Source organism: Heterodontus francisci, chromosome 12 (assembly GCF_036365525.1).
Source record: "Heterodontus francisci isolate sHetFra1 chromosome 12, sHetFra1.hap1, whole genome shotgun sequence".
NCBI lineage: Eukaryota > Metazoa > Chordata > Chondrichthyes > Heterodontiformes > Heterodontidae > Heterodontus > Heterodontus francisci.
The window spans coordinates 63,430,146-63,454,769 of NC_090382.1; the positions used below are offsets into that span (position 1 = coordinate 63,430,146).

The window sequence follows — 24,624 nt, forward strand, 5'->3', positions numbered from 1 at the left end:
TCCATGTCAGGAAATGGCTCTGGTTATAGCACCTCTCTCCATCTGTGGCTGGGTTTCAGGAGTTCTCTCTTTAGGGGATAATCCTTATTCCCCCAGCAGCCATCCATGGAGTGAATGTGGGCCTGAAGAGGTGTGGCACCTAAGACTGCTGCAAGATTTTTTTAAAAAGTCATGACAGCTGCCGAGGAATTGGGCACACATCTCTAAGATTTACTTCCTATGGACACTAACCAGCTGGACATTCAATGTGGGGTATCTCTTTTTGTTCAGGAATCTGACTGGCCCCTCTGTCAGTGCCTTGATAACTACATGGGTGCAATAGATGATGCCCTGAACCTGAGGGAATCCGTCAATGGCAGGAAAGCCCACAGCCCTGTGCCAAAATGGATGTAATCCCCAACCTCCTGAATATGGCATCTGTGGCCTGCCTGATGAGCTCCCAATTGAGATGCCACCTCAGTCCACTGCTTATCCCTGGAATGGCCCGGTTGTATAGAAATTTAGGGCAACAGTGACCTTGATGACTACAAGTAAGGGACTGTAATGGAGGCCATGAAGCCTCAGATCATTGTGGATCAGAGCACAAATATCCGTAACCATCTGCCTGGATAGGCACAGCCTCCTATCGTACTGGCACTGTCATTTGTAGGTAGCTGGCTGTTCGGTAGTAAGCCCAATGTGCTGGGTAGCCCGTTCTTCCACCTGCTGTGTTTCTCTGGGCTCCTGCTGTCCAGGAGAATGCATTTGCTGAAGTTCATCCTGGCTGCCCTGTCCAATATCAGAGCAACCTGTTCCCATCTAACTTCCCTCAGTTGGCAACTTTTTGCTCACCAGAACCTCTACCACTCACCACTGACAAATACAAGTCTTTCAGTTCCAGCAATGGCAACTCTGTGGCACTTTTGGAGCAGCTGAGCTTTATTTTGGGCTTCTGTAGTATGTTAAATCAGCCTTTCCAATAGCCCTCACGGACCCCCACATTGTTCGTGAGCTCTACACCCTGTCACGTTCCAGACATGATGTTTTTCCTTGCCCCGATATTGAAACTTACAAATTGGTCCCGACAAGCCTTTCAATGAGCTCAACAGGCAATTAATTGGAGGTGCTCACATTTCCTGCACCATCCTTCCCAGCATCGCTTTTAAAATTACTTTGTGTTCCAGAGGTGACGGGACAGTACCAATCTCCAAGAATGTGATCTTCAAATTGCACGTGCACCTACTTTCGCTCCCACCAGGCTTCCAAAATCCAGCCAGATTTTCGAGCTGTGCGAGTGAATAATGTGACACGGCCTTGGTCAAACTATTCTCTACCCAAGTTAAAAAGGAGAAATTTATGCAAGCATAGTTTGAAAATAAGCTACTCATGAGTTTTTAAATTACTGATCAAATTCTTGTCTCAAGTGTCGATGGGACTTTCAGCTCTTTTCTAATATTAGAAACTTAATGTGCTCCAGGTCACTTGAGCTCCTATAAACTTCAAAGTCATTTGGACTTGTGCCAGTTGTGGACTTACAGCAACCAGTTCAAAGCCAAAGTGATGCAGGACTTTGAGTTCAAAACTGTAGTGATAGAAGTCTATCGCCAAGTTGGAGACATTAACTCCAGATGTTGAATTGATGCCACTTTTCACTGCAGTTATATTGCACATTATGTTGTTGCAATATAAAAATTGGTTCATAATGGTGAAACATGGGCAGTATAATTGTACAAAAAAAGTACCTCTCACCCCAAGCTTTCATTACCTTCCCCTGGAAAATGTGTGCAATAACCCTCGCTCTCATCTTGGATTATTCCTATCTGATTATACTATGATCAGGTTATCATTTATGTTACAGACGTGCCTCCAATTGCTTGGTAGTTAGAAGAAAAAAAAGAGTGATTATTGATAAGATAACCTCCTGAGAGGTTTAGTTGTCTTCCCGAAAAGTAACCAAAGAAAAAAAAAGGTACTGCAAATGCTTACTTTGTCCACCTATATTTTATTTACAGCAAGTCCAAACAGGGGCATGTGCTTCCCATTGCTGAATTTAGGAATGCTATGTTCAACTTTTGTCTATTCTGATCACTTCTCACTGGCTTTCTAACCACAGTTCTGCAAGTTAGAAATGATCCCACAATGCAGTAAATCACTTCCAAATTGTAGCAAACTATAGATGCATAAATGCAAAACTTGAAGTTTTGAAGGAGAAATTGAACATGCAAAATTCACACAAATCAAATGAAATCATTTTAGAAAAACAATAATGACAGTTTACTTTTAACACAAACTTTCTCAAATAAAAACTCAGTCCTGTCCCCAGAGGCCACAGGAGGAATCCAAGTGATGTGACCTGAACTAAGTTACAGGCTAGAATTCCAATTCCCAGTGTGCAGTAAAAGTACTGAAGAAATACAAAACAACAACTTCAAAGTTCACTTCATGACCTTTTTCATTTCACTATTTCGAAACAAAATGGATTTCCTACAGCTACCTACTTTGGGAATTATAAATTGTTTCAGCAAAAACAAATCCAGTTTAAATTGTTTCTTTAAAGCAATGTACCCAGAAGATGAAGTATATTACCTTTAAAATGTCCTTCATCCTGGAATGTTCTTGACCACCTAATTGACACAAGAAACCAAAAACAGTAGTGCTACAAGGGGCACTAACACACTTCACTCCATGCTGAAAAATGCATTTTTGCTCTTTTGGTAAAAAATTAACTTCTTGTTTGAACCTTTGAACTTTAACCAAAGTTCTTCATACATTAACTCAGACGAAGTTAGAGATCGTGACAATCTTAGGCTTTCAGTCTCAAATGGAAATAAGCTGATGTTGCCAACTTGTTTTTCACCTGTAACTAGCACGAGTGTAGTATGTTAAAATGCACCAATGCACTTCAGCTGGTCAATTTATGCTCACCATACACCCTTCCAAATCAAGGGTCATACCTTATCTACATGAAAGCAAACAAAACCCTGGGACAGAAAGGGGAACAAAACATGCAGAAAATAGGCACACCAATAATTGTTAGTGTGTATATATATATATATATATCAAGTCAAAAAGACTAGATTTATGCTAGTAGATAAAATTTAAAGCATTTTCAAAGCATGGCTGAACACCAGGTCCAAGAATGACATGACCTGCATTCAGTCATTACACTGCCACAGAATGCTTGGCTAGTGAGTGTCCAATAATCAGCCGGCTGGAGAAAGAAGCCAAGTGAACATCATGCACTTAGCCAAGATAAGATAAAATAAGAGAGCAGATTAACCTCATCTACAGCTGTGTATCAGTGGCTATTTAGTATAAGAAGCAGACTTCTAAACTCCATCTGCCCACCATTTCTGATGTTTAATAGGCGAGGCAATTTAATAAGTGGCAGTTACCTTCCCCTCCCCACCCCCACCCCCCCACCCCCATCACCCACTCCCCGCCCCTATTTTTAGTGATTTTTTTCCCCCTTAAATAAATGAAAATGTACTTAGTTGCCAAACAGAGCTATCAAACCCTACTAAATTACGTTCCAGAAACTAAGTCTAGATGTTCCTCTTTTCAACCACTTAATTTTAAGTGCATTTTTTTTTATCATTCATGGCATGTGAGCATCACTGGCAAGGCCAGTATTTGTTCCCTATACCTAATTGCCCTTGAGAAGGTGGTGGTGAGCTGCCTTCTTGAACGCTGCAGTCCATCTGGTATAGGCACACCCTCAGCACTTTTAGGAAGGGAGTTCCAGGATTTTGATCCAGCAGTGAAGCAACAGTGATACAGACCCAAGTCAGGATGGTGTGCATCTTGGAGGGGAACATGCAGGTGGTGGTGTTAGCATGCGGCTGCTGCCCTCATCATTCTAGGTAGTAGAGTTTGCTGGTTTGGGCTGTCGAAGGAGCGTTGGTGAGTTGCTGCAGTGCATCTTGTAGATGGTACACACGGTTGCTACTGTGCACCAATGGAGGAGAGAGAGTGAAACATTTAAGATGCCAGTCAAGTGGGCTACTTTGTCATTGGAAACATTTTGAACTTTGAGTGCTGTTGGAACTGTACCCATCCAGGCAAGTCGACATTATTCCATCACACTCCTGACGTGTGCCTTGTAGATAGTGGACAGGTTTTGGGGAGTCAGGAAGCTAGTTATTTGCTGCAGAATTCCCAGCCTCTGATCTGCTCTTGCAGCCACAGCATTTATGGGGCAGGTCTAGTTGCATTTCTGGTCAATGGTAACTCCCAGGATGTTGATGGTGCTTTTAAGTCACTTGAAAGGAAATGGGGAAATAATGGTGTAAAGCCTTACTCCCAAAAGCCTTGGTGTAATTATCTACCTGCTGTGATGTCGGCAGCCCACAGTACTGGCCATGTGCAAATAGATTTAAATACTCACTCAAAGAGTTTTCTTTTGAAGTCAGGTGGAGTTTTTTTTTTGAACTATTCGTTCCTGGGATGTGGGTGTCGCTGGCTAGGCCAGCGTTTATTACCCATCTCTAATTGCCCTCGAGAAGGTGATGGTGAACTGCCTTCTTGACCGCTGCAGTCCAGGGGAGGCAGTATTGTCACTGGACTAGTAACCCAGAGACCCAGGTATTGCTCTGGGGATATGGGTTCGAATCCCACCACAGCAGAAGGTGGAATTTGAATTCAATGAATAAATCTGGAATTTAAAGCTAGTCTAATGATGGCCATGAAACCATTGTCGATTGTTGTAAAAACCTATGCCCTTTAGGGAAGGAAATCTGCTGTCCTTACTTGATCTGGCTGACATGTGACTCCAGACCCACAGCAATGTGGTTGACTCTTACATGCCCTCTGAAATGGCCTAGCAAGCCACTCAATTCAAGGGCAATTAGGGATGGGCAATAAATGCTGGCCTGGCCTGCAATGCCCACATCCCATGAAAGAATATATATATATATATATATATAAAAAAAAGTCCATGTGGTGTAGGTACACCTATAGTGCTGTTAGGAAGGGAGTTCCAGGAATTTGACCCAGGAACAGTGATATCGTTCCAAGTCAGGATGGTGTGCATCTTGGAGGGGAACATGCAGGTGGTGGTGTTAGCATGCGGCTGCTGCCCTCATCATTCTAGGTAGTAGAGTTTGCTGGTTTGGGCTGTCTAAGGAGCCTTGGTGCATTGCTGCAGTGCATCTTGTAGATGGTACACACTGCTGCCACTGTGCACCAGTGGAGGAGGGAGGGAGTGAATGTTTGTGGATGGGGAGCCAATCAAGCGGGTTGCTTTGTCCTGGATGGTGTCAAGCTACTTGAGTGTTGTTGGAGCTGCACCCATCCAGGCAAGTGAAACAGCATTCTTGACTTGTGCCTTGCAAATGGTGGTCAGGCTCTGGGGAAACAGGTGAGTTACTCGCCACAGGATTCCTATCCTCTGACCTGCTCTTGTAGCCATGGTACTTATGTGTCTACTCCAGTTTCTGGTCAATGGTAATCCCCCAGGATGTTGATAGTGGGGGATTCAGCAACTGTAATGCCATTGAAAGTCAGGGGGAGATGGCTAGATTCTCTTTTGTTGGAGATGGTCATTGCCTGGCAATTGTGTGGCGCGAGTGTTACTTGTCACTTATCAGCCCAAGCCTGGATATTGTCCAGATCTTGCTGCATTTCCACATGGACTGCATCAGTACCTGAGGAGTCGCAAACAGTGCTGAACATTGTGCAATTAGTGAACACCTCCACTTTTGATCTTATGATCAAAGGAAGGTGATTGATGAAGCAGCTGAAGATGGTTGGGCCTAGGACACTACCCTGAGGAACTCCTTCAGTGATGTCCTAGAGCTGAGAGGATTGACCAACAACCACAACCATCTTCCTTTGTGCTAGGTATGACTCCAACCAATGGAGAGTTTTCCCCAGTTTCCATTGACTTCAATTTTGCTAGGGCTTCTTGATGCCATACTCAGTCAAATGCTGCCTTGATGTCAAGGGCAGTCACTCTCACCTCACCTCGAGTTCAGCTGTAATGAGGTCTGGAGCTGAGTGGCCATGGCAGAACCCAAACTGAGCATCACTGAGCAGGTTATTGCTGAGCAAATGCCACTTGATAGCACTGGTCGACAACCCCTTCCATCACTTTACTGATGATTGGGAGTAGACTGATGGGGCAGTAATTGACCAAGTTGGACTTGTCCTGATTTTTGCATACAGGACATACCTGGGCAATTTTCCACATTGCCAGATAATTGCCAGTGTTGTAGCTGTACTGGAACAGCTTGGCCAGGGGCATGGCAAGTTCTGGAGCATAGGTCTTCAGTACTATTGCCGGAATGTTGTCAGGGCCCATAGCCTTTGCAGTATCCAATGCCTTCAGTCGTTTCTTGATATCACGTGGAGTGAATCGAATTGGCTGAAGACTGACATCTGTGATGCTGGAGACTTCAGGAGGAGGTAGAGATGGATCATCAACTCGGCACTTCTGGCTGAAGATTGGTGCAAATGCTTCAGCCTCATCTTCTGCACTGTTGTGCTGGGCTCCCCCATCATTTTGGATGGGAGTGTTTGTGGAGCCACCTCCTCCAGTTAGTTGTTTAATTGTCCATCATTCATGACTGGATGCGCCAGGACGGCAGAGCTTGGATCTGACCCATTGGTTGTGGGGTCGCTTAGCTCTGTCTATCGCACGCTGCTTACGCTGTTTGGCATGCAAGTAGTCCTGTGTTGTAGCTTCACCAGGTTGACACCTTATTTTGAGGTATGCCTGGTGCTGCTCCTGGCATGCCCTCCTGCACTCTTCATTGAACCAGGGTTGGTCTCCTGGCTTGATGGTAATCGTATAGTGGGGGATATGCCGGGCCATGAGGTTACAGATTGCAGTTGAGTACAATTCTGCTGCTGCTGCTGATGGCCCACAGCACCTCATGGATGCCCAATTTTGCACTGCTAGATCTGTTTGAAATCTATCCCATTTAGCATGGTAGTAGTGCCACAGAACACGATGGAGGGTATCCTCAATGCGTGGATGAGACTTCATCTCCGCAAGGACTGTGCAGTGGTCACTGATACCAATACTGTCATGGACAGATGCATCTGCGGCAGGCAGATTGATGAGGATGAGATCAAGTATATTTTTCCCTCTTGTTGGTTCCCTTACCACCTGCTGCAAACCCAGTCTAGCAGCTGTGTCCTTTAGGACTTGGCCAGCTCGGTCAGTAGTGTGCTACCAAGCCACTCTTGGTGATGGACACTGAAATCCCCCACCCAGAGTACATTCTGCACCCTTGCCACCCTCAGTGCTTTCTCCAAGTTGTGTTCAACATGGAGGAGTACTGATTCATCAGCTGAGAGGGGGCGGTAGGTGGTAAATCAGCAGGAGGTTTCTTTGCCCATGTTTGACCTGATGTCATGAGACTTCATGGGGTCTGGAGTCGATGTTGAGGTCTCCCACGGTAACTCCCTCTCGACTGTATACCACTGTGCCGCCACCTCTGTTGGGTCTGTACTGCTGGTGGAATAGGACATACGCGGGGATGGTGATGGTGGCGGTGGCAACTGGGACATTTTCTGTAAGGTATGATTCTGTCAGTATGACTGTGTCAGGCTGTTGCTTGACTATTCTGTGGGACATCTCTCCCAATTTTGGCACAAGCCCCCAGGGAGGGGGGCTTTGCAGGGTCGACGAGGGTGGGTTTGCCAGTGTCGTTGCCTCGTTCAATGCTGTGCCAGTCTGTCCTGTTTCATTCCTTAATGACTTTGTAGTGGTTAGATACAACTGAGTGGCTTGCTAGGCCATTTCAGAGGGCATTTAAAGAGTCAACCACATTGCTGTGGTTCTGGAATCACATGTAGGCCAGACCAAGTAAGGACAGTAGATTTTATTCCCTTAAAAAAAACAAAGTGATTCCTGACAACGTAGCTCCTCACTGACGTCATCAGGCTGCGCCGTGATGCGCACATGCGCAGACGGTCTCCTGCTCTCTACGCATGCGCTGCGTTCCGGCTTGCCAGGACTGGTTAGCGCATGCGCCGATGACGTCATCGCGTGACGTGGACTTCCTCGGGCAACGCGCCTGGTGTGCCTCTGCGCATGGGCTTTATGCAACTCCAACGGGTATTCACGCATGCGTCAAAGCTTCGGCGCGAGTTTCTGAAAGTGGAAGTAGGAGAGGTTTCGTCGGGCATTTTCTCGCATTTTATCACAATTATTTAGTCATTTTGGAGATTTCAGTCTGCTTCATTTTTATTAGACAGAGGAGATTGCTCCAAGGTAAGTTGCTCTGCTGTTGTAAGTTGCTCTGAAAACATTTCCATTGTCTGGGGCACTGCATGTGCTCCAGTCCACCGCACTGCACTAAAATCCTTTCCATTGTCTGGGACTGTGTGCAGGCAGTGCATGTGCTCCAGTCCCTGTTGTAAGCTGCTCTGAAAACATTTCCATTGTCTGGGGCTGTGTGCAGGCAGTACATGTGCTACAATCCAGCGAACAGCTTTCCATCTAAACAGTCACTTTCGTTTTTGTAACGTTTCAATGGAGTGCATTCTGTATTTCTTATCTCATCTCATGTCTATATTGCCTTCATGACACCAGCCATGAAGGCTCACATGCAGGCCTTTCCTGAACTGCTGTTCATGGATGGAACGTACAAAGTGAACAAATGCGGCTACCCTCTGTACCAGGTGATGGTGCAGGACAATGTTGGTAGGGGCAGGGCTGTGTTCTATGCCATGGTGAGGAATGAGACGACTCAGATGTTGGACGAGATTGTGGGTGTTTTTGTCGATTTGATGGGATCCAGTGCCTGCCGCGTGAGATCAGCCATTGTGGATAAAGACATCAATGAGATCAATGCGATAAGGAAGCATCTCCCAGCTGCCACTGTTCTCCTCTATCAGTTCCATGTGATGCAGAGCATGAGGAGGAAGATCAGCAGCTACCCACTGAATGGTGAACTGAGGGATCAGTTTATGATCTGCAAGGAAATGGTTCATGCATCTTTGGAGGAGAAGATCACAAGTTATGTAGAAAGGATTGAACATCTCTACCCACCCCTGCAGGACTACCTGCTTACAAACTGGATTCCACAGAAGGAGATGTGGGCATCATGTTCACGCGGTAAAGTCCTAACGTTTGGGAACAACACCAACAATCGCATTGAGTCAGAGAATGGCAAGATAAAGCACCTGCTCCACTCCTCTTCATCCATGAAGGAATGCATCTCAGCGCTGATCTTCCACAATAGTGTCCTGGATCGGGAGCGCTTCTATTCCACATTCCTGCAGGGAGCCTCTTTCAAGCGCATGGCAGAGGCACCAGCAGATCTACAATCATTTTACACAGGATTCACCAGTCATGCTGTAAAGCTGATGCATCAGGATCATAGCCACATTCATCGAGTACACGTCAAGGAGCAGGATGAAGGCACAGTGACTGTGATTTCTGGTGCCAAACAGTACACATTGCAGATACATGATGGCCAGGCTACCTGCAGCTGCGTCTTCTCCATTCAGACTTTGCTGCCCTGCAAACATGCAATTGTTGTGCAGAGGCATCTGGGTCTGTCTTTGGAGAGGCTTGCCCCCAACTGCCACTGGCGTGCATCTCAGACACCCACGAGGACAGGCATGGCTGCTGCCATTGTGATTACAGAGGAACAGCCAAGGCCCCTCAGCTACAATGAAAAATATTGCTTGCTTTCAGATCAATGGTACCAGCTACAACAGGCCGATCTGCAGAGTGGAAGGGCATCATTCATGCGGAAACTGGACTGGCTGCGGCGACAGGCTGTCCGCTGGCAGCAAGGACTGGCTCATGAGATAGAGCCAATTAATTTGCCCAACAATTGCCCGGAGGCACCTTCGGAAGGAGGTGGCCACGCGCTGGACATCAGTCGCGTGCCACAATCCATGGATCCTGAGCGTTTCACCCCCTGGCCTAATGATCTGATGGACTATACATACGCCTGCCTGTTCAAAGCTCCACTTCCCCCAACTGCGGTACCCTCTCCCTGCTGTTCAGTTACACAGCCACCTGTTCCTGCACCCACAGTGGAGCAGTGGTTAGCACCGCAGCCTCACAGCTCCAGCGACCCGGGTTCAATTCTGGGTACTGCCTGTGTGGAGTTTGCAAGTTCTCCGTGTCTGCGTGGGTTTTCTCCGGGTGCTCCAGTTTCCTCCCACAAGCCAAAAAGACTTGCAGGTTTGCAGGTAAATTGGCCATTATAAATTGCCACTAGTATAAGTAGGTGGTAGGGAAATTAGGGACAGGTGGGGATGTGGTAGGAATATGAGATTAGTGTTTCTTCTTTCTTTTGGGCCTCCTTATCTCGAGAGACAATGGATACGCGCCTGGAGGTGGTCAGTGGTTTGTGAAGCAGCGCCTGGAGTGGCTATAAAGGCCAATTCTGGAGTGACAGGCTCTTCCACAGGTGCTGCAGAGAAATTTGTTTGTTGGGGCTGTTGCACAGTTGGCTCTCCCCTTGCGCCTCTGTCTTTTTTCCTGCCAACTACTAAGTCTCTTCGACTCGCCAGGATTAGTATAAATGGGTGGTTGATGGTCGGCACAGACTCGGTGGGCCACTGTTTCAGTGCTGTATCTCTAACTAAACTAAACCATCAGAGCCGTGCACATGGACACACAGCCACCTGTTCCTGCACCCATCAGAGCCGTGCACATGGACACACAGTCCACAGGTCACTGAAAGTGGCAACGCAAGTGGATAAGGTAGTCAAGAAGGCATACGGCATGCTTGCCTTCATCGGTCGGGGCATAGAGTATAAAAATTGGCAAGTCATGTTGCAGCTGTACAGAACCTTAGTTAGGCCACACTTAGAATATTGCGTGCAATTCTGGTCGCCACACTACCAGAAGGACGTGGAGGCTTTGGAGAGGGTACAGAGGAGGTTTACCAGGATGTTGCCTGGTCTGGAGGGCATTAGCTATGAGGAGAGGTTGAAAAAACTCGGATTGTTTTCACTGGAACGACGCAGGTGGAGGGACGACATGATAGAGGTTTACAAAGTTATGAGCGGCATGGACAGAGTGGATAGTCAGAAGCTTTTTCCCAGGGTGGAAGAGTCAGTTACTAGGGGACATAGGTTTAAGGTGCGAGGGGCAAAGTTTAGAGGGGATGTGCGAAGCAAGTTTTTTTACACAGAGGGTGGTGAATGCCTGAAACTTGCTGCCAGGGGAGGTGGTGGAAGCAGATACGATAGCGACGTTTAAGAGACATCTTGACAAGTACATGAATAGGAAGGGAATAGAGGGATATGGGCCCCGGAAGTGCAGAAGGTTTTAGTTTAGGCAGGCATCAAGATCGGCGCAGTCTTGGAGGGCCGATTGGCCTGTTCCTGTGCTGTACTGTTCTTTGTTCTTTGTTGATTCGAGATCTACAGATGTAATGGTATGTAGGGCATTTGTCATCATTTGGGATGCCTAGTTGTGTATTAGTTTGGGTGATGGCTTGTTCTTTCTGCTGCTCTCGCCTTTCCTCTTCATTTTGTTATTGTTGGGTCTCAAAATGCTGGGATCCTTCCCACAGACTCTGCCTCCATCTGGTTTGGTCCAGAATTATGGTCTCCCAGGAATTGATGTCAATGTTGCATTTCTTCATGTTGGCTTTTAACACATCATTGAAGTGCTTCTTTTATCGTCCTCTTGTGCATCTGCCCTGATTGAGCTGGGAGAAGACTACCTGCTTTGGGGCCCTAGTATCTGATATCCAATCTATATGACCAACCCAACAAAGCTGATGGTGGATAATCATAGCCTCGAAGCTTGTGAGAGAACATTAATATTGGTGCACCTGTCCTCCTACTTCCACAGGCAGCATTAATTAAATGACTCCAGTGCTTTTGAGGTGCCTCCCACACGTTGTCCATGTTTCAAGTCTCAGCCCCATACTGCAAGGTAGGGATCAGTACCACATGGTAGAACACGAGCTTGATGTCACGGGCTGGAATTTTGCCATTGTTGGTGACTCAGAGTTCGGGGAGGTGGAAGCAGGTGAAGAACTCGCTCCTGCTCCGCTCCTCGCTGCCACTGCTATCACACGCGAGGCAGCCAATTAGCGGCCCGGTGGCATATTTCTGCATGAAAAGGGTGTGCGCGGGGCAAGAGCAGGAAGAGGTGGCTGAAAGCCATTTAAAAAAGGCTAGGAGTAAAAGGTTGGAGTAACTGCTGCAAAGGAAAAACCAAGAGACTGAGGATGAAAGGACTGGAGGAGAACTTAAAGTGCCCTCCAATCCAACAGTTAAATAGAACCCCACCAAAATCTGCTTGCAGCAATGAAAGGGAAAAGTAGCCGCATGGCCCCCTGCTTCTGAGAGGATTCCTTACATGTCCTCCTCCAGGCGGCTGAGGCCAGGCAGGAGATCCCCTTCCCATCCGATGGAAGGAGGAGGCCTCCCAGGTCACTAAGAAGTTGTGACTGGAGGTAGCAGATGAGGTCAGTAGCCATGGAGTAGTTAGGAGGACATGGCTCCAGTACCGCAAGTGGGTGAATGACCTTCTGTGCTCTGTCAGGGTAAGGGGCATTCCAATCATCTCAGTCATAGCTATACAGCTCAAACAGGCCCTTCGGCCCATCGTGTCTGTGTTGGCCATCAAGCACCTCTCTATTCTAATCCCATTTTCCAGCACTTGAAACATCCTAGCATGCAAGGCTACGGGCCAAGTGTTCATCTAAATATTTAAATGTTGTGATTGTTTCTGCCTCTACCACCCCTTCAGGGAGTGCATTCCAGATTCCAACCACCCTCTGGGTGAAAAACATTTTCCTCAAATCCCCTCTAAACCTCCTGCCCTTTACCTTAAATCTATGCCCCCTGGTTATTGATCCCTCCGCTAAGGGAACAAGTCTCTTACTATCTAGCCTATCCATGCCCCTCAAATTTTGTATCCTCAATCATGTCCCCCTCAGCCTGCTCTGCTCTAAGGAAAACAACCCAAGCCTATCCAGTCTCTCTTCATAGCTGAAATGCTCCAACCCAGGCAACATCCTGGTGAATCTCCTCTACACCCTCTCCAGTGCAATCACATCCTTCCTAAAGTGTGGTAACCAGAACTGTACACAGTACTCCAACTGTGGAGTAACTCGCATTTTATACAGCTCCATCATAACCTCCCTGTTCTTATATTCTATGCCTCGGCTAATAAGGGCAAGTATCCCAAATGCCTTCCTAACCACCTTATCTACCTGTGCTGCTGCCTTCAGTGATCTGTGGACAAGTACACCAAGATCCCTCTGACACTCTGTACTTCCTAGGGTCCAACCATCCATTGTATATTCCCTTGTCTTGTTAGTCCCCCCAAAATGCATCACCTCACACTTCTCAGGATTAAATTCCATTTGCCATTGCTCCACCCATCTTACCAGCCCATCTATATCATCCTGAAATCTAACGCTTTCCTCCTTACTATTTACAACACCAATTTTCATGTCAGCTGCAAACTTACTTATCATACCTTCTATATTCACGTCTAAATCATTAATGTACACTACAAACAGCAAGGGTCCCAGCACCACTCCTTGTGGTACATGACTGGTCACAGGCTTGCAGTCGTAAAAACAACCCTCGACCATCACCCTCTGCCTCCTGCCACTAAGCCAATTGTGGATCCAATTTGCCAAATTGCCCTGGATCCCATGGGCTCTTACCTTCTTAACCAATCTCCCTTATCAAAAGCCTTACTGAAGTCCATGTAGATTACATCAACCGCTTTACCCTCATCTATACGTCTAGTCACCTCCTCGAAAAATTCAATCAAATTACTTAGACACTATCTCCCCTGACAAAGCCATGCTGACTATCGCTGATTAATCCCTGCCTGTCCAAGTGGAGATTAATCCTGTTCCTATCTTTTGTGACACGGGAGGGTTAATGGGTGCTGATGCTGCAAGGTCGAAGCCATCCACGGTCAGTGATTGGCTGCAGCCATGCCTTGGGCCGTATAATGGGCACATCTGGTGATGCAGTGGTCCAGATGTGTTCCATCCATGCACTTCACTGGCATTGGTTTGGAGGTGCAGCACTCAGCCCAAGGGGTGAATGGGTGATCTTTCAAGTAATATGTCTTACTTAATTGCTTTGTGTTCATACAGGAGAAGAGGGCACAATTCCCGAGAGGTCCCACACTGGTGGCAGCATGGCCAACCTGGCATATTTGAGCAGACTTGAGGAGGATGCATTAATGCTAGCAGGGGAGGATGGAGGATACACTATAGCTGATGGCGAGCTGGGCGCACCTGACCGAGACCGAGAGAGTGTTCCCAGAGTGCAGCTGAGGGGGCGGGGTGCGTCTGGTGCAGCAATTGTTTCAGGCACTGAAGGATGCTCTCAAATTTAAAAATCATACAAAAGTGCCCACAATGCAATCTATAACATGTCCTCCAGTCAGAAGTGCTGATCACAACTGATCATAAATTCTCCCTGCAGGTGAAACACAGCAGTGGCCAGGAAACATCTCCAGGGCTCATCCGTCCACCGAGGAGGATGAGGATGAGGATGAGACCTCACAGGGTGCAGTGTCACATCCTCACCCCAAGCGCCAGCTCAGAGAGATTCACCACAGTTGGGATGAGTGTCTCCTCAGATACGTGGTCAGAACCTGGTGGTAGCACCACGCAATTGCCGGCCCAGGTGCCATAGGCAGTATCGGCTGCTGCCTCTGTTGGTAAGCCAGTTTCTTTTGCTTTGAACTTGGGCCATTCTGCCAGGCACAGAAAATCTCGTGCTTGCGATCAATCAGTTCATTTATATCCTGATCATTTTCATCAAAACAGTCCTGATGTTTCCTGAGAGAAAATCCAAATGTATCTTTGCAGGCATTGATGATATTGGACTTAAGGACATCCCAAGTGCTATGGATACTTCTTCTGTTCTTGAAGTTTGAAAGCTTTTCCCAAATACATCATTAAAAAATCAATCAGTCTCTTTTGATTGGATCCTTCAGAGCTTGGACGTTGATCTTTCGTGGACATCTCTTCTGTTGCATCCATCGTTTGGGAGCTAGTTTGTGGACATGATTGAACAAATAAGTTGGTGATCAGTCCAGAAATCATCAGCTCCCATCATTGCTCTGGTGGTGCAAACATCTTTGATTACATCATCGTCCAGGCCTGGAATTGCAATCAAGTGCCAGTGTTTGGACAGTAGGTGTTGTCATGATGTTTTGTATTTGTTCTTCTGGTCGAACAGGGTATTGATGATAAACCCATGTTCTGCACAATTGGTAAGAAGAATGCAGTCGGATTTCACATTTCCAATTCATTCCTTGCCGATGGTTCCATTCCAGAGATTGGAATCTTTTCCAACTCTGGCATTGACGTCTCAGAAGAATAAGCCTGTCCTCCATTGGAACCCGACAGAGATCTTGGTCAAGTTTGGCATAGAAATCTTCCTTGGTGATATTCCATCTTTAGAATTGAGAGACACTCAAGAATTCAAGTTACAGGAATCACTAGCACTGCTATTTTACATATGTGAAATTATTACTCAATTAAAATATTCCATGTTCATTATCACCGTCTCAACCAGCTACAATCCAGCTCAAAACACTAAGCATAATCATGAGATTATTTTGAAATGCAGAACTACAACAAACACTTTTGATAGGAGAAAGCTTGAAGATTTCACCACGACTTTCAGGAAATGATTAAGATGGGAGCTATCACCACGAGTTTCTCAACAAATTTTGCACAAGTGTTAGCTTGTAAATTTCTGCATTAGTGGTCTAACAAGCCATAAGAATAGCAGTATGACTAAACTTACAAGTGAAAGTTAGTTGCCTCTAATTTAATTGTTAATATATTTTATAAAGGTAGCTAGTTTATTCCCAAGTCTAACCATAGCCCTGGATACAAAATAAATCCAAAAGCACAAACATGAAAAATTAGATTGTGTTTTTTTAAATCCACCCAATAAGAGGTCATTGCCACTCAAAATGTTACAAACCTATCATTTCATACTTGATGTGGCAGGATTTACAGCTACTGAGTTTTACGTTATTTTAATGCCTCCTCTTGTTTTGCAACCTGCAGTGAATTTGAAATGTTAGCAAATCTGTAATACGTTGGGGCAGTTGATGTTAACACAGGTCAGCATTATCGAATCATTTGCATGGATACTTCCTGTTAGAGAGATTTCTGTATTTTTCCTCCATTTCATTTGTTAGTATTCACAGTATTGCCAGGAATTTGAGCAGCATATTGTGGATTTAAACCATTCATAGGTAAACAGTTGCTTCTCTGTTAAACCACCAATGCGACTGAAATACAATAGCCTGGACTTTCCAGTAGTAATGGTCGTAAAACAATCAGCGTTATCCATTACATCACTGAAACTGACAGCAGCTTCAAGTCCATACATGCACAGAATAATGTAGAAATCTAGAAGTTTCTGACAGCGATTCTTCGCTTTTCAGTCACGATCCAGGGATTTAGTTTCCTGGATTGGTTTCTAGCGAAGGTGGGACCTGTACAAGTTGGACGGGTTGCACCTGAACCGGAACGGGACCAACATCCTTGCTGGGAGGTTTGCTAGTGCTGTTGGTGGGGTGGGGGAGGGGTGGTTAAAACTAATTTGGCAGGGGGATGGCATACAGAGTGGAGGTACAGTAAGGGGTGATACACAGTCAAACAGACAAAAAACTGAGTCAGTCAGTCTGGAAGGCTGAGAAAATATAGACTTGTTAAGGCACAAGCAAATAATGCAAGGCTGGATTGCATCTATTTTAATGCAAGGAGTCTTACTAGTAAGGCAGATGAATTGAGGGCATCGATTAACACATGGGAATATGATATTATTGCTATCACAGAGACATGGTTGAGGGAAGGGCAGGACTGGCAGCTCAGTATTCCAGGGTATAGAATCTTCAGGTGTGACGGGGAGAGGGTATAAGAGGTGGCATTGCACTGTTCATCAAGGAGTCAATTACTGCAGTAAAAAAGAGGGATGATATCTTAGAAGGTTCCTCAAATGAGGCCATATGGGTAGAACTTAAAAACAAAAAAAAGGGGGCAATCACTTGGCTGGGAGTGTACTACAGACCTCCAAACAAACAAACAGTCAAGGAGAGATAGAGGAGATGTAGACAAATCTCAGGTGTAAAAATAATAGGGTAATAGTAGGGAATTTCAACTTCCCCAATATCAACTGGGATAGTCTGAGTGCAAAAGGCTTAAAGAGGGCGGAATTCTTAAAATGCAAACAGGAGAGCTTTTTGAGCCAGTACGTAGAAAGTCTTACAAGAGAAGGGGTGATATTGGACCTAATGCCAGGGAATGAAGCCAGACAAATGGTAGAAGTGTTAGTGGGAGGACCATTTCAGGGATAGTGATCATAACTCGAAGATTTAAGGTAGTTATGGGAAAGGACAAAGAAGGACCGGAAATAAAAGTACTGAATTGGGGGAAGGCAGATTTCAATATGATAAAACAAGATCTGGCCAAGGTGGACTGGGAGCAGCTATTTGTAGGAAAGTCTACATCAGACCAGTGGGCGTCATTCAAAAAAGGAAATAGCGAGAGTTCAGGTCCAACATGTTTCCGTAAATGTGAAGGGTCGGACCAGCAAGTCCAAGGAACTCTGGATGTCAAGGGATATCGAGGATTGGATCAGAACAAAAAAAGAAAGGTTTATGGCAGATTCAGAGCGCTGAAAACAGCGGAGGCCCTAGAGGAGTATAGAAAGTGTCGGGGGGGTACTTAAAAAAAAAAAGCAGTTAGGAGAGTGAAGAGGGGACATGAAAAAACACTGGCAGGCAAGAGAAAGGAAAATCCTAAGGCGTTTATTAAGTATATCGAGGGCAAGAGGATAACCAGGGAAAGAGTAGGGCCCATTAGGGACCAAAGTGGCAATCTGTATGTGGAGCTGAAGGACTTAAGTGAGGTTTTAAATGATTGCTTTTCATCTGTGTTCACTGTGGAGAAGGACGATGTAGGTGTAGAGATCAGGGAGGGGGACTGTGATATACTGGAACAAATTAGCATTGAGAAGGAGGAAGTATTAGCTGTTTTAGCAGGCTTAAAAGTGGATAAATCCCCAGGCCCAAATGAGATTATCCCAGGCTGTTATGTGAGACAAGGGAGGAGATAGCAGGGGCTCTGACACAAATTTTCAAATCCTCTCTGGCCACAGGAGAGGTACCAGAGAACTGGAGGACAGAAAATGTGGTACCATTATTCAAGAAGGGTAGCAGGGATAAACCCGATAATTGCAGGCCAGTGAGTCTAATCTTTTTTTTCTTCTTTCGCGCATCAACATGAGCAGAATTTCTTATCCACAGCTGTTACAAAAATTTCTAAATTCACTTGTAAAAGCCCTTCAAAACACTCCCACAGGGGATGCTGAGACCAAGTGGGCCCACATCAGAGACGCCATCTATGAGTCAGCTTTGACCACCTATGGCAAACATGTGAAGAGAAATGCAGACTGGTTTCAATCTCATTTTGAAGGGCTGGAACCTGTCATAGCCACTAAGCACATTGCACTGTTCAACTACAAGAAAGCCCCCAGCGAGTTAACATCCGTAGCACTGAAAGCAGCCAGAAGCACTGCACAAAGAACAGCCAGGCACTGCGCAAATGACTACTGGCAACATCTATGCAGTCATATTCAGCTGGCCTCAGACACCGGAAACATCAGAGGAATGTATGATGGCATTAAGAGAGCTTTTGAGCCAACCATCAAGAAGATCGCCTCCCTCAAATCTAAATCAGGGGACACAATCACTGACCAACGCAAGCAAATGGATCGCTGGGTTGAGCACTACCTAGAACTGTACTCCAGGGAGAATGTTGTCACTGAGACTGCCCTCAATGCAGCCCAGCCGCTACCAGTCATGGATGAGCTGGACGTACAGCCAACAAAATCGGAACTCAGTGATGCCATTGATTCTCTAGCCAACGGAAAAGCCCCTAGGAAGGACGGAATTACCCCTGAAATAATCAAGAGTGCCAAGCCTGCTATACTCTCAGCACTCCATGAACTGCTTTGCCTGTGCTGGGACGAGGGAGCAGTACCTCAGGACATGCGCGATGCCAATATCATCACCCTCTATAAAAACAAAGGTGACCGCGGTGACTGCAACAACTACCGTGGCACCTCCCTGCTCAACATAGTGGGGAAAGTCTTTTCTTGAGTCGCTCTAAACAGGCTCCAGAAGCTGGCCGAGCGCGTCTACCCTGAGGCACAGTGTGGCTTTCGTGCAGAGAGATCGACCAATGACATGCTATTCTCCCTTCATCAGATACAGGAGAAATGCCGCGAACAACAGATGCCTCTCTACGTTGCTTTCATTGATCTCACCAAAGCCTTTGACCTCGTCAGCAGACGTGGTCTCTTCAGACTACTAGAAAAGATCAGATGTCCACCAAAGCTACTAAGTATCATAACCTCATTCCATGACAATATGAAAGGCACAATTCAGCATAGCAGTAGGGAAACTATTGGAAAAAAATTCTGAGAGACAGGATTAATCTCCACTTGGAGAGGCAGGGATTAATCAGGGATAGTCAGTATAGCTTTGTCAGGGGAGATCATGTCTAACAAACTTGATTGAATTTTGAGGAGGTGACTAGATGTGTAGATGAGGGTAAAGCAGTTGATGTAGTCTGCATGGTCTTCAGTAAGGCTTTTGATAAGGTCCCACATGGGAGATTGGTTAAGAAGGTAAGAGCCCATGGGATCCAGGGCAATTTGGCAAATTGGATCCAAAATTGGCTTAGTGGCAGGAGGCAGAGGGTAATGGTCGAGGGTTGTTTTTGTGAGTAAAAGCCTGTGACCAGTGGTGTACCGCAGGGATTGGTGTTGGGACTCTTGCTGCTTGTAGTGTACATTAATGATTTAGACATGAATATAGGAGGCATGATCAGTAAGTTTGCAGATGACACAAAAATTGGTGGCATCGTAAATCGTGAGGAGGAAAGCCTTAGATTACAGGACGATATAGATGGGCGGAGTAGTGGCAAATGGAATTTAATATTGAGAAGTGTGAGGTAATGAATTTTGGGAGGACTAACAAGGCAAGTGAATATACAATGGATGGTTGGACCGTAGGAAGTACAGAGGGTCAGAGTGACCTTGGTGTACTTGTCCCTAGATCACTGAAGTCAGCAACACAGGTAGATAAGGTGTTTAGAAAGGCATATGGGATACTTGCCTTGATTAGCTGAGGCATAGAATACAAGAGCAAGGAGGTTATGATGGAGCTATATAAAATGCTAGTTAGGCCACAGCTGGAGTACTGTGTACAGTTCCTGTCACCGCACAATAGTAAAGGATGTGATTACACTGGAGAGGGTGCAGAGGAGATTCACCAGGATGTTGCCTGGTTGCATTTCAGCTATGAAGAGAGACTGAAAAGGCTCGGGTTGTTTTCCTTGGAGCAGAGAAGGCTGAGGGGGTCCTAACTGAGGTATACAAAATTATGAGGGGTATTGATAGGATAGATAGAAAGAAACCTTTTCCCTTAGCAGAGGGATAATAACCAGGGGGCATAGATTTAACGCAAGGGGTTTAGACGGGACGTGAGGAAAAATGTTTTCACCCAGAGGGTGGTTGGAATCTGGAATACACTACCTGAAGAGGCAGGAACCCTCACAACTTCTTAGTATTTAGATGAGCACTTGAAACACCATAGCATACAAGGCTACGGGCCAAGTGCTGGAAAATGGGATTAGAATAGATAGGTGCTTGATGGCCGGCACAGACATGATGGGCCGAAGGGACTGTTTCTGCACTGTATAACTCTATGAATCTATGACTGCAATAATTAAGCGAAGGCTTGAATTTTACCACCCCACCCCAAAGAGCAGGCTGAAGGCAGGGGCATAAATTGGGTGGGGCAGTGGCTGGTGCTATGCTCATCACCTACCTGCCTCTGCTCATACCGTACCAGCAGAGGAAGTGGTGGTGGGCAGCCCGTCTGCCTTTGGCTCAATTGAGGCCCTTAAATTGGCTAATTAATGGTATTTTACCAGTGACTGATGGACCCCTGGGGTTGCCACCTACTAAAACCTAGTAGCCTCCCTATGGCCTCACTTTGTGAGGGGGGGGGGGTTGGGGTGGAAGTGGGGGGGGTGGGGAAGGTGGGGGTGGTCCCTCATCAGGCACCCCCAACCTCCAGAAAGTGCCGCCCCCACTGGAAGACACTCCTGATCAACCCCTTTCCCCCCCCTTATCAGGGCTTGCCTGATTGGTGATCCCCGACCCCACTTACATGCACTCAGGCATCCTTGATGACTGCTGTAGTCCCAGCAGTTGCCACCATTCCCAGTGGCGCTGCTGGGACTGAAGAGCTACCAGCCCTCTGATTGGCAAGCAGCTCTTGGAAGCGTGACATCCATCTTCGAGGGTCAGGAGCTATGACTGCAGGCAGTTAATTACCCAAGGACCAAAAAATACATTCTTGGCTTCCAAGACAGGCGATGGCAAGCTCGCCACCAACTATCCAACCAGTGGGTGGGCCACCAACTCTGCATTAAATCTTGGCTTTGGTCTCACTGCAAAATCCCTTGGAAAAAGTTACACCTTGTTCAATGAGGTGAAACTAGGTTTTTAAAATGGTATACGAAGTTTATAATTACTGAACAGCCTCACTGGTCCTGAAAAAGAGTAACTTTATATTTGTGTGATATCAAATATTCCATTATAAGAAATCCAACATATTTTTTAAATAGTTTTAAGTTTGATTTTGTTGAAATTTTAACTTCTAACCTAATTCACTCAATTATTTATTTCACGACTTGAAAATTTAAAAAAAAGAGAAGGATAAAGTGCTGTTAACTTCCTGTCTGTGAGAATACTTTAGTGTGATTGGCTGCTTATCATCCAGCCACCATCTATATCAATGTATTACTATTAATTGTACATTAGCATATGCACAAATTGCCTTCAAATGTAAAAGTGAGAACTGAAAAATGAATACAAATCAAAAAGATGTTATGATGAGTGACCAAAAGCTTGGTCAACGAAGTGGGTTTTAAGGAGCCTTAAAAAAGAAAAAGTGAGTTGGGGAAGCTTAGGGAGGGACTGCCAGAACATGGGTCCAAGGCAGCTGAAGTTCATGGTAACAGATTGAATGTCTAAAAAAGTTAATTTGCAACTTAATGTAAGTGTCTCCTCTCAGCACTGCTTAGCTATTCAACAATGCTGTGGAATACACATTCAAAAAGCTGAGTTCTCTCATTATTCAGTTTTTGGTTGACAGCTGCCACCCTAATTGCTAACATTGGATTTGGTAACCATTTGGGAGCCAGCTTAATTCAATCAATGTATTATATTTTGTGAAATAAATCACAACAAAATGTAAAAGTGTTCAGTCAGCAGATTAATTAGCAGATGGGGAGAAGTTTCATATTGGAGAGGTATACAAGAGTGGAAAGATTTATCAGATGGGTATACCAAAAAGGATTGATATCAGAGGTGTGCGTTAGTGATTTTATGTTGACTCATAACTTTGGCATTTAAATGAAATCGGACAGAAATGCATTAGCGCAAACTTTAATTAGCTGTACAACAGTCCTTGCACTTTAAAACATTACAATCATTAATCTGTAACTTATAATTTCTGCTTTGTTGATTATAAAATGAATGTTAGGAAAGTAAGTGGTAAGTCAGATGCAAAGAATCTGCAAAGGGATATAGACAGGTTGGGTGAGTGTGCAATTAGGCGTCAGATGGAATACAATGTGAGAGAAGTGTGAAGTTATCCACTTTGGTAGGGGAGAGAAAAAAAAGAATATTTTTGAAGAGAGAGAGACCGGGAAATGTTTGCATTGAGGGACCTGGGTGGCCTTGTACATGAAATCAAAGTTAACATGCAGGTACAGCAAGCAATTAGGAAGGCAAATGGCATGTGAGCTTTTGTTACAACGATATTGGAGTACAAGAGTAAAGTAGTATTATTATACAGGGTATTGGTGAGGCCACACTTGGAGTATTGCATGCAATTTGGTCTTGTTGTCCAAGGAAGGATATACTTGCCCTAGAGGGAGTGGAACAAAGATTCAATAGACTGGTGCTTGGGATGAGGGGATTGTCCTATGGAGGAGAGATTCAAGTAGACAATGCCTATATTTCTTGGAGTTTATAAGAATGAGAGGTGATCTAATTGAATCAAATTCTTAAGGGGCTTGGCAGGGTAGGTGCTGAGAAAGTGTTTCCCCTGGCTGGGGAAATTTAGAACACAGGGCCACAGTCTCAGAATAAGGGGTCAGGCATTTAGGACTGGGATGAAGAGAAATTTCTTCAGAGGATTGTGAATCTTTGGAATTCTCTACCCCAAAGAGCTGTGGATGCCCAATCATTGAATATATTCAAGACAGAGATCAATAAATTTTTGGGTACCAGGAAAATTAAGGCATATGGGGAATAGGTTGAGAAGGTGAAGTTGAGGTAGATCAGCTATCTTATTTTGAATGGCAGAGCGGATCAAAGAGTCAAATGATCTACTCTTATTTCTTATATGTTATGCTCTTGCGTATAATCACAATGTGTATATAAATCTTGCATCTAGTGTACACTGTCGTCATTCTTTGTTACGGATGCAAAGCAATCTGATATTAAAAAATCTTATGTCATAACTTAGTCAGCAAGACCTCCAGAGCCATCAATTCTTGCTTTAAATCTCCCACAGATCAGAGAAAATTGGAAAAAAAAAAGATTCCTCCATTAGAAAACTGCTACAAGGCAGGTAATTGCTTCCAAAACACAACAACCCTGAATGCATCACTTCCCTGACCCACACAAGGACCCAAACCTCATGCCCATCTAAGTCTTTTGCCACTGCCCCAATCAGCTCACAATGCAAGCCAACTAAAAATCAATAAATGCCACAACTGATGAGCTCTGAATGTCCCTACCCTCCCATGCAAAATACCAGCTGAATCCCTAGCAACGTCAGCCATACCGATAGAAACACCAATCCTACCTGCTGGCTCCAACTGCATCCTGTGCTTCCAATACAAGCAAAATTCTAATCCCTGTTGTCAGAATGAGCATAGTTACTAAAACTTGGATCCAGCCAGCAGCTCTAATGACCTCCACCAATGGAATTGCTGACCCACTAGACAGCCAGGGAACCTTATGCTTAAGAAGCTGATTATGCCCCCTCCTTATGTCGGAGTGTTTTTAACAATCTTAGCACAGTTTCCCTCCCACCCCAGCCAAAAAGGCCTACGAGCTTTTATGCAATACTTACTTGACTCTGACCACCCCCTCATTAGGTGCCCCTCTGTACTCTACAGAGTGAACCAGGCTACCATGCTATGTTCATGGATACTACATGCCCTAATATTTCAACTTCTCTGTTAGATCTTAATGGCCTCAAGATTTTCACTGACCCAGATATCTAAGTTATGGTAATGTGCCAGGGTAAGATATATTCTTCCCTAAAATCATCTTTGGTTACTGAAAGTTAATCTGTGCTCCACAAAATCTGTTCCATTTATTTGTAAAGTGGCAGAACATTGCAGAATAAAATTTTGTGTAAGACTTTAACTCCCAGATAAATTCATTGAAGAAAAATAGATAACAGTCATGAGGGCCAATGACAGGCTTCACAAAACCTACAGATATATCTGCACGTCTGCTGAGGCTAGCCACTAGAGAGTGAAGAACCCCTGCAAAAACAGGCTAATGTAAATGTAATAATTAGCAGCAAGGTAATGCACTTTAATCGCTGTGGCTCAG

At 45.3% G+C, this 24,624-nt stretch overlaps 1 protein-coding gene across 2 annotated transcripts in view; it reads right to left on the reverse strand.

Moving 5' to 3' along the window:
• slc23a1 (solute carrier family 23 member 1) overlaps positions 1-24,624 on the reverse strand; it is a 116,354-nt gene that overhangs the window by 73,071 nt on the left and 18,659 nt on the right. Inside the window, exon 1 of one of the 2 annotated variants that reach the window (XM_068043515.1) lies at positions 2,566-2,689. The exons of the other annotated variant lie outside the window; for it this stretch is intronic. Within the exon in view, the coding sequence (XP_067899616.1) occupies positions 2,566-2,583 (18 nt within the window). The 5' untranslated portion in view covers positions 2,584-2,689. Of the gene's footprint in view, positions 1-2,565; positions 2,690-24,624 lie in introns of those variants that run through there. 2 annotated transcript variants of the gene reach the window in all.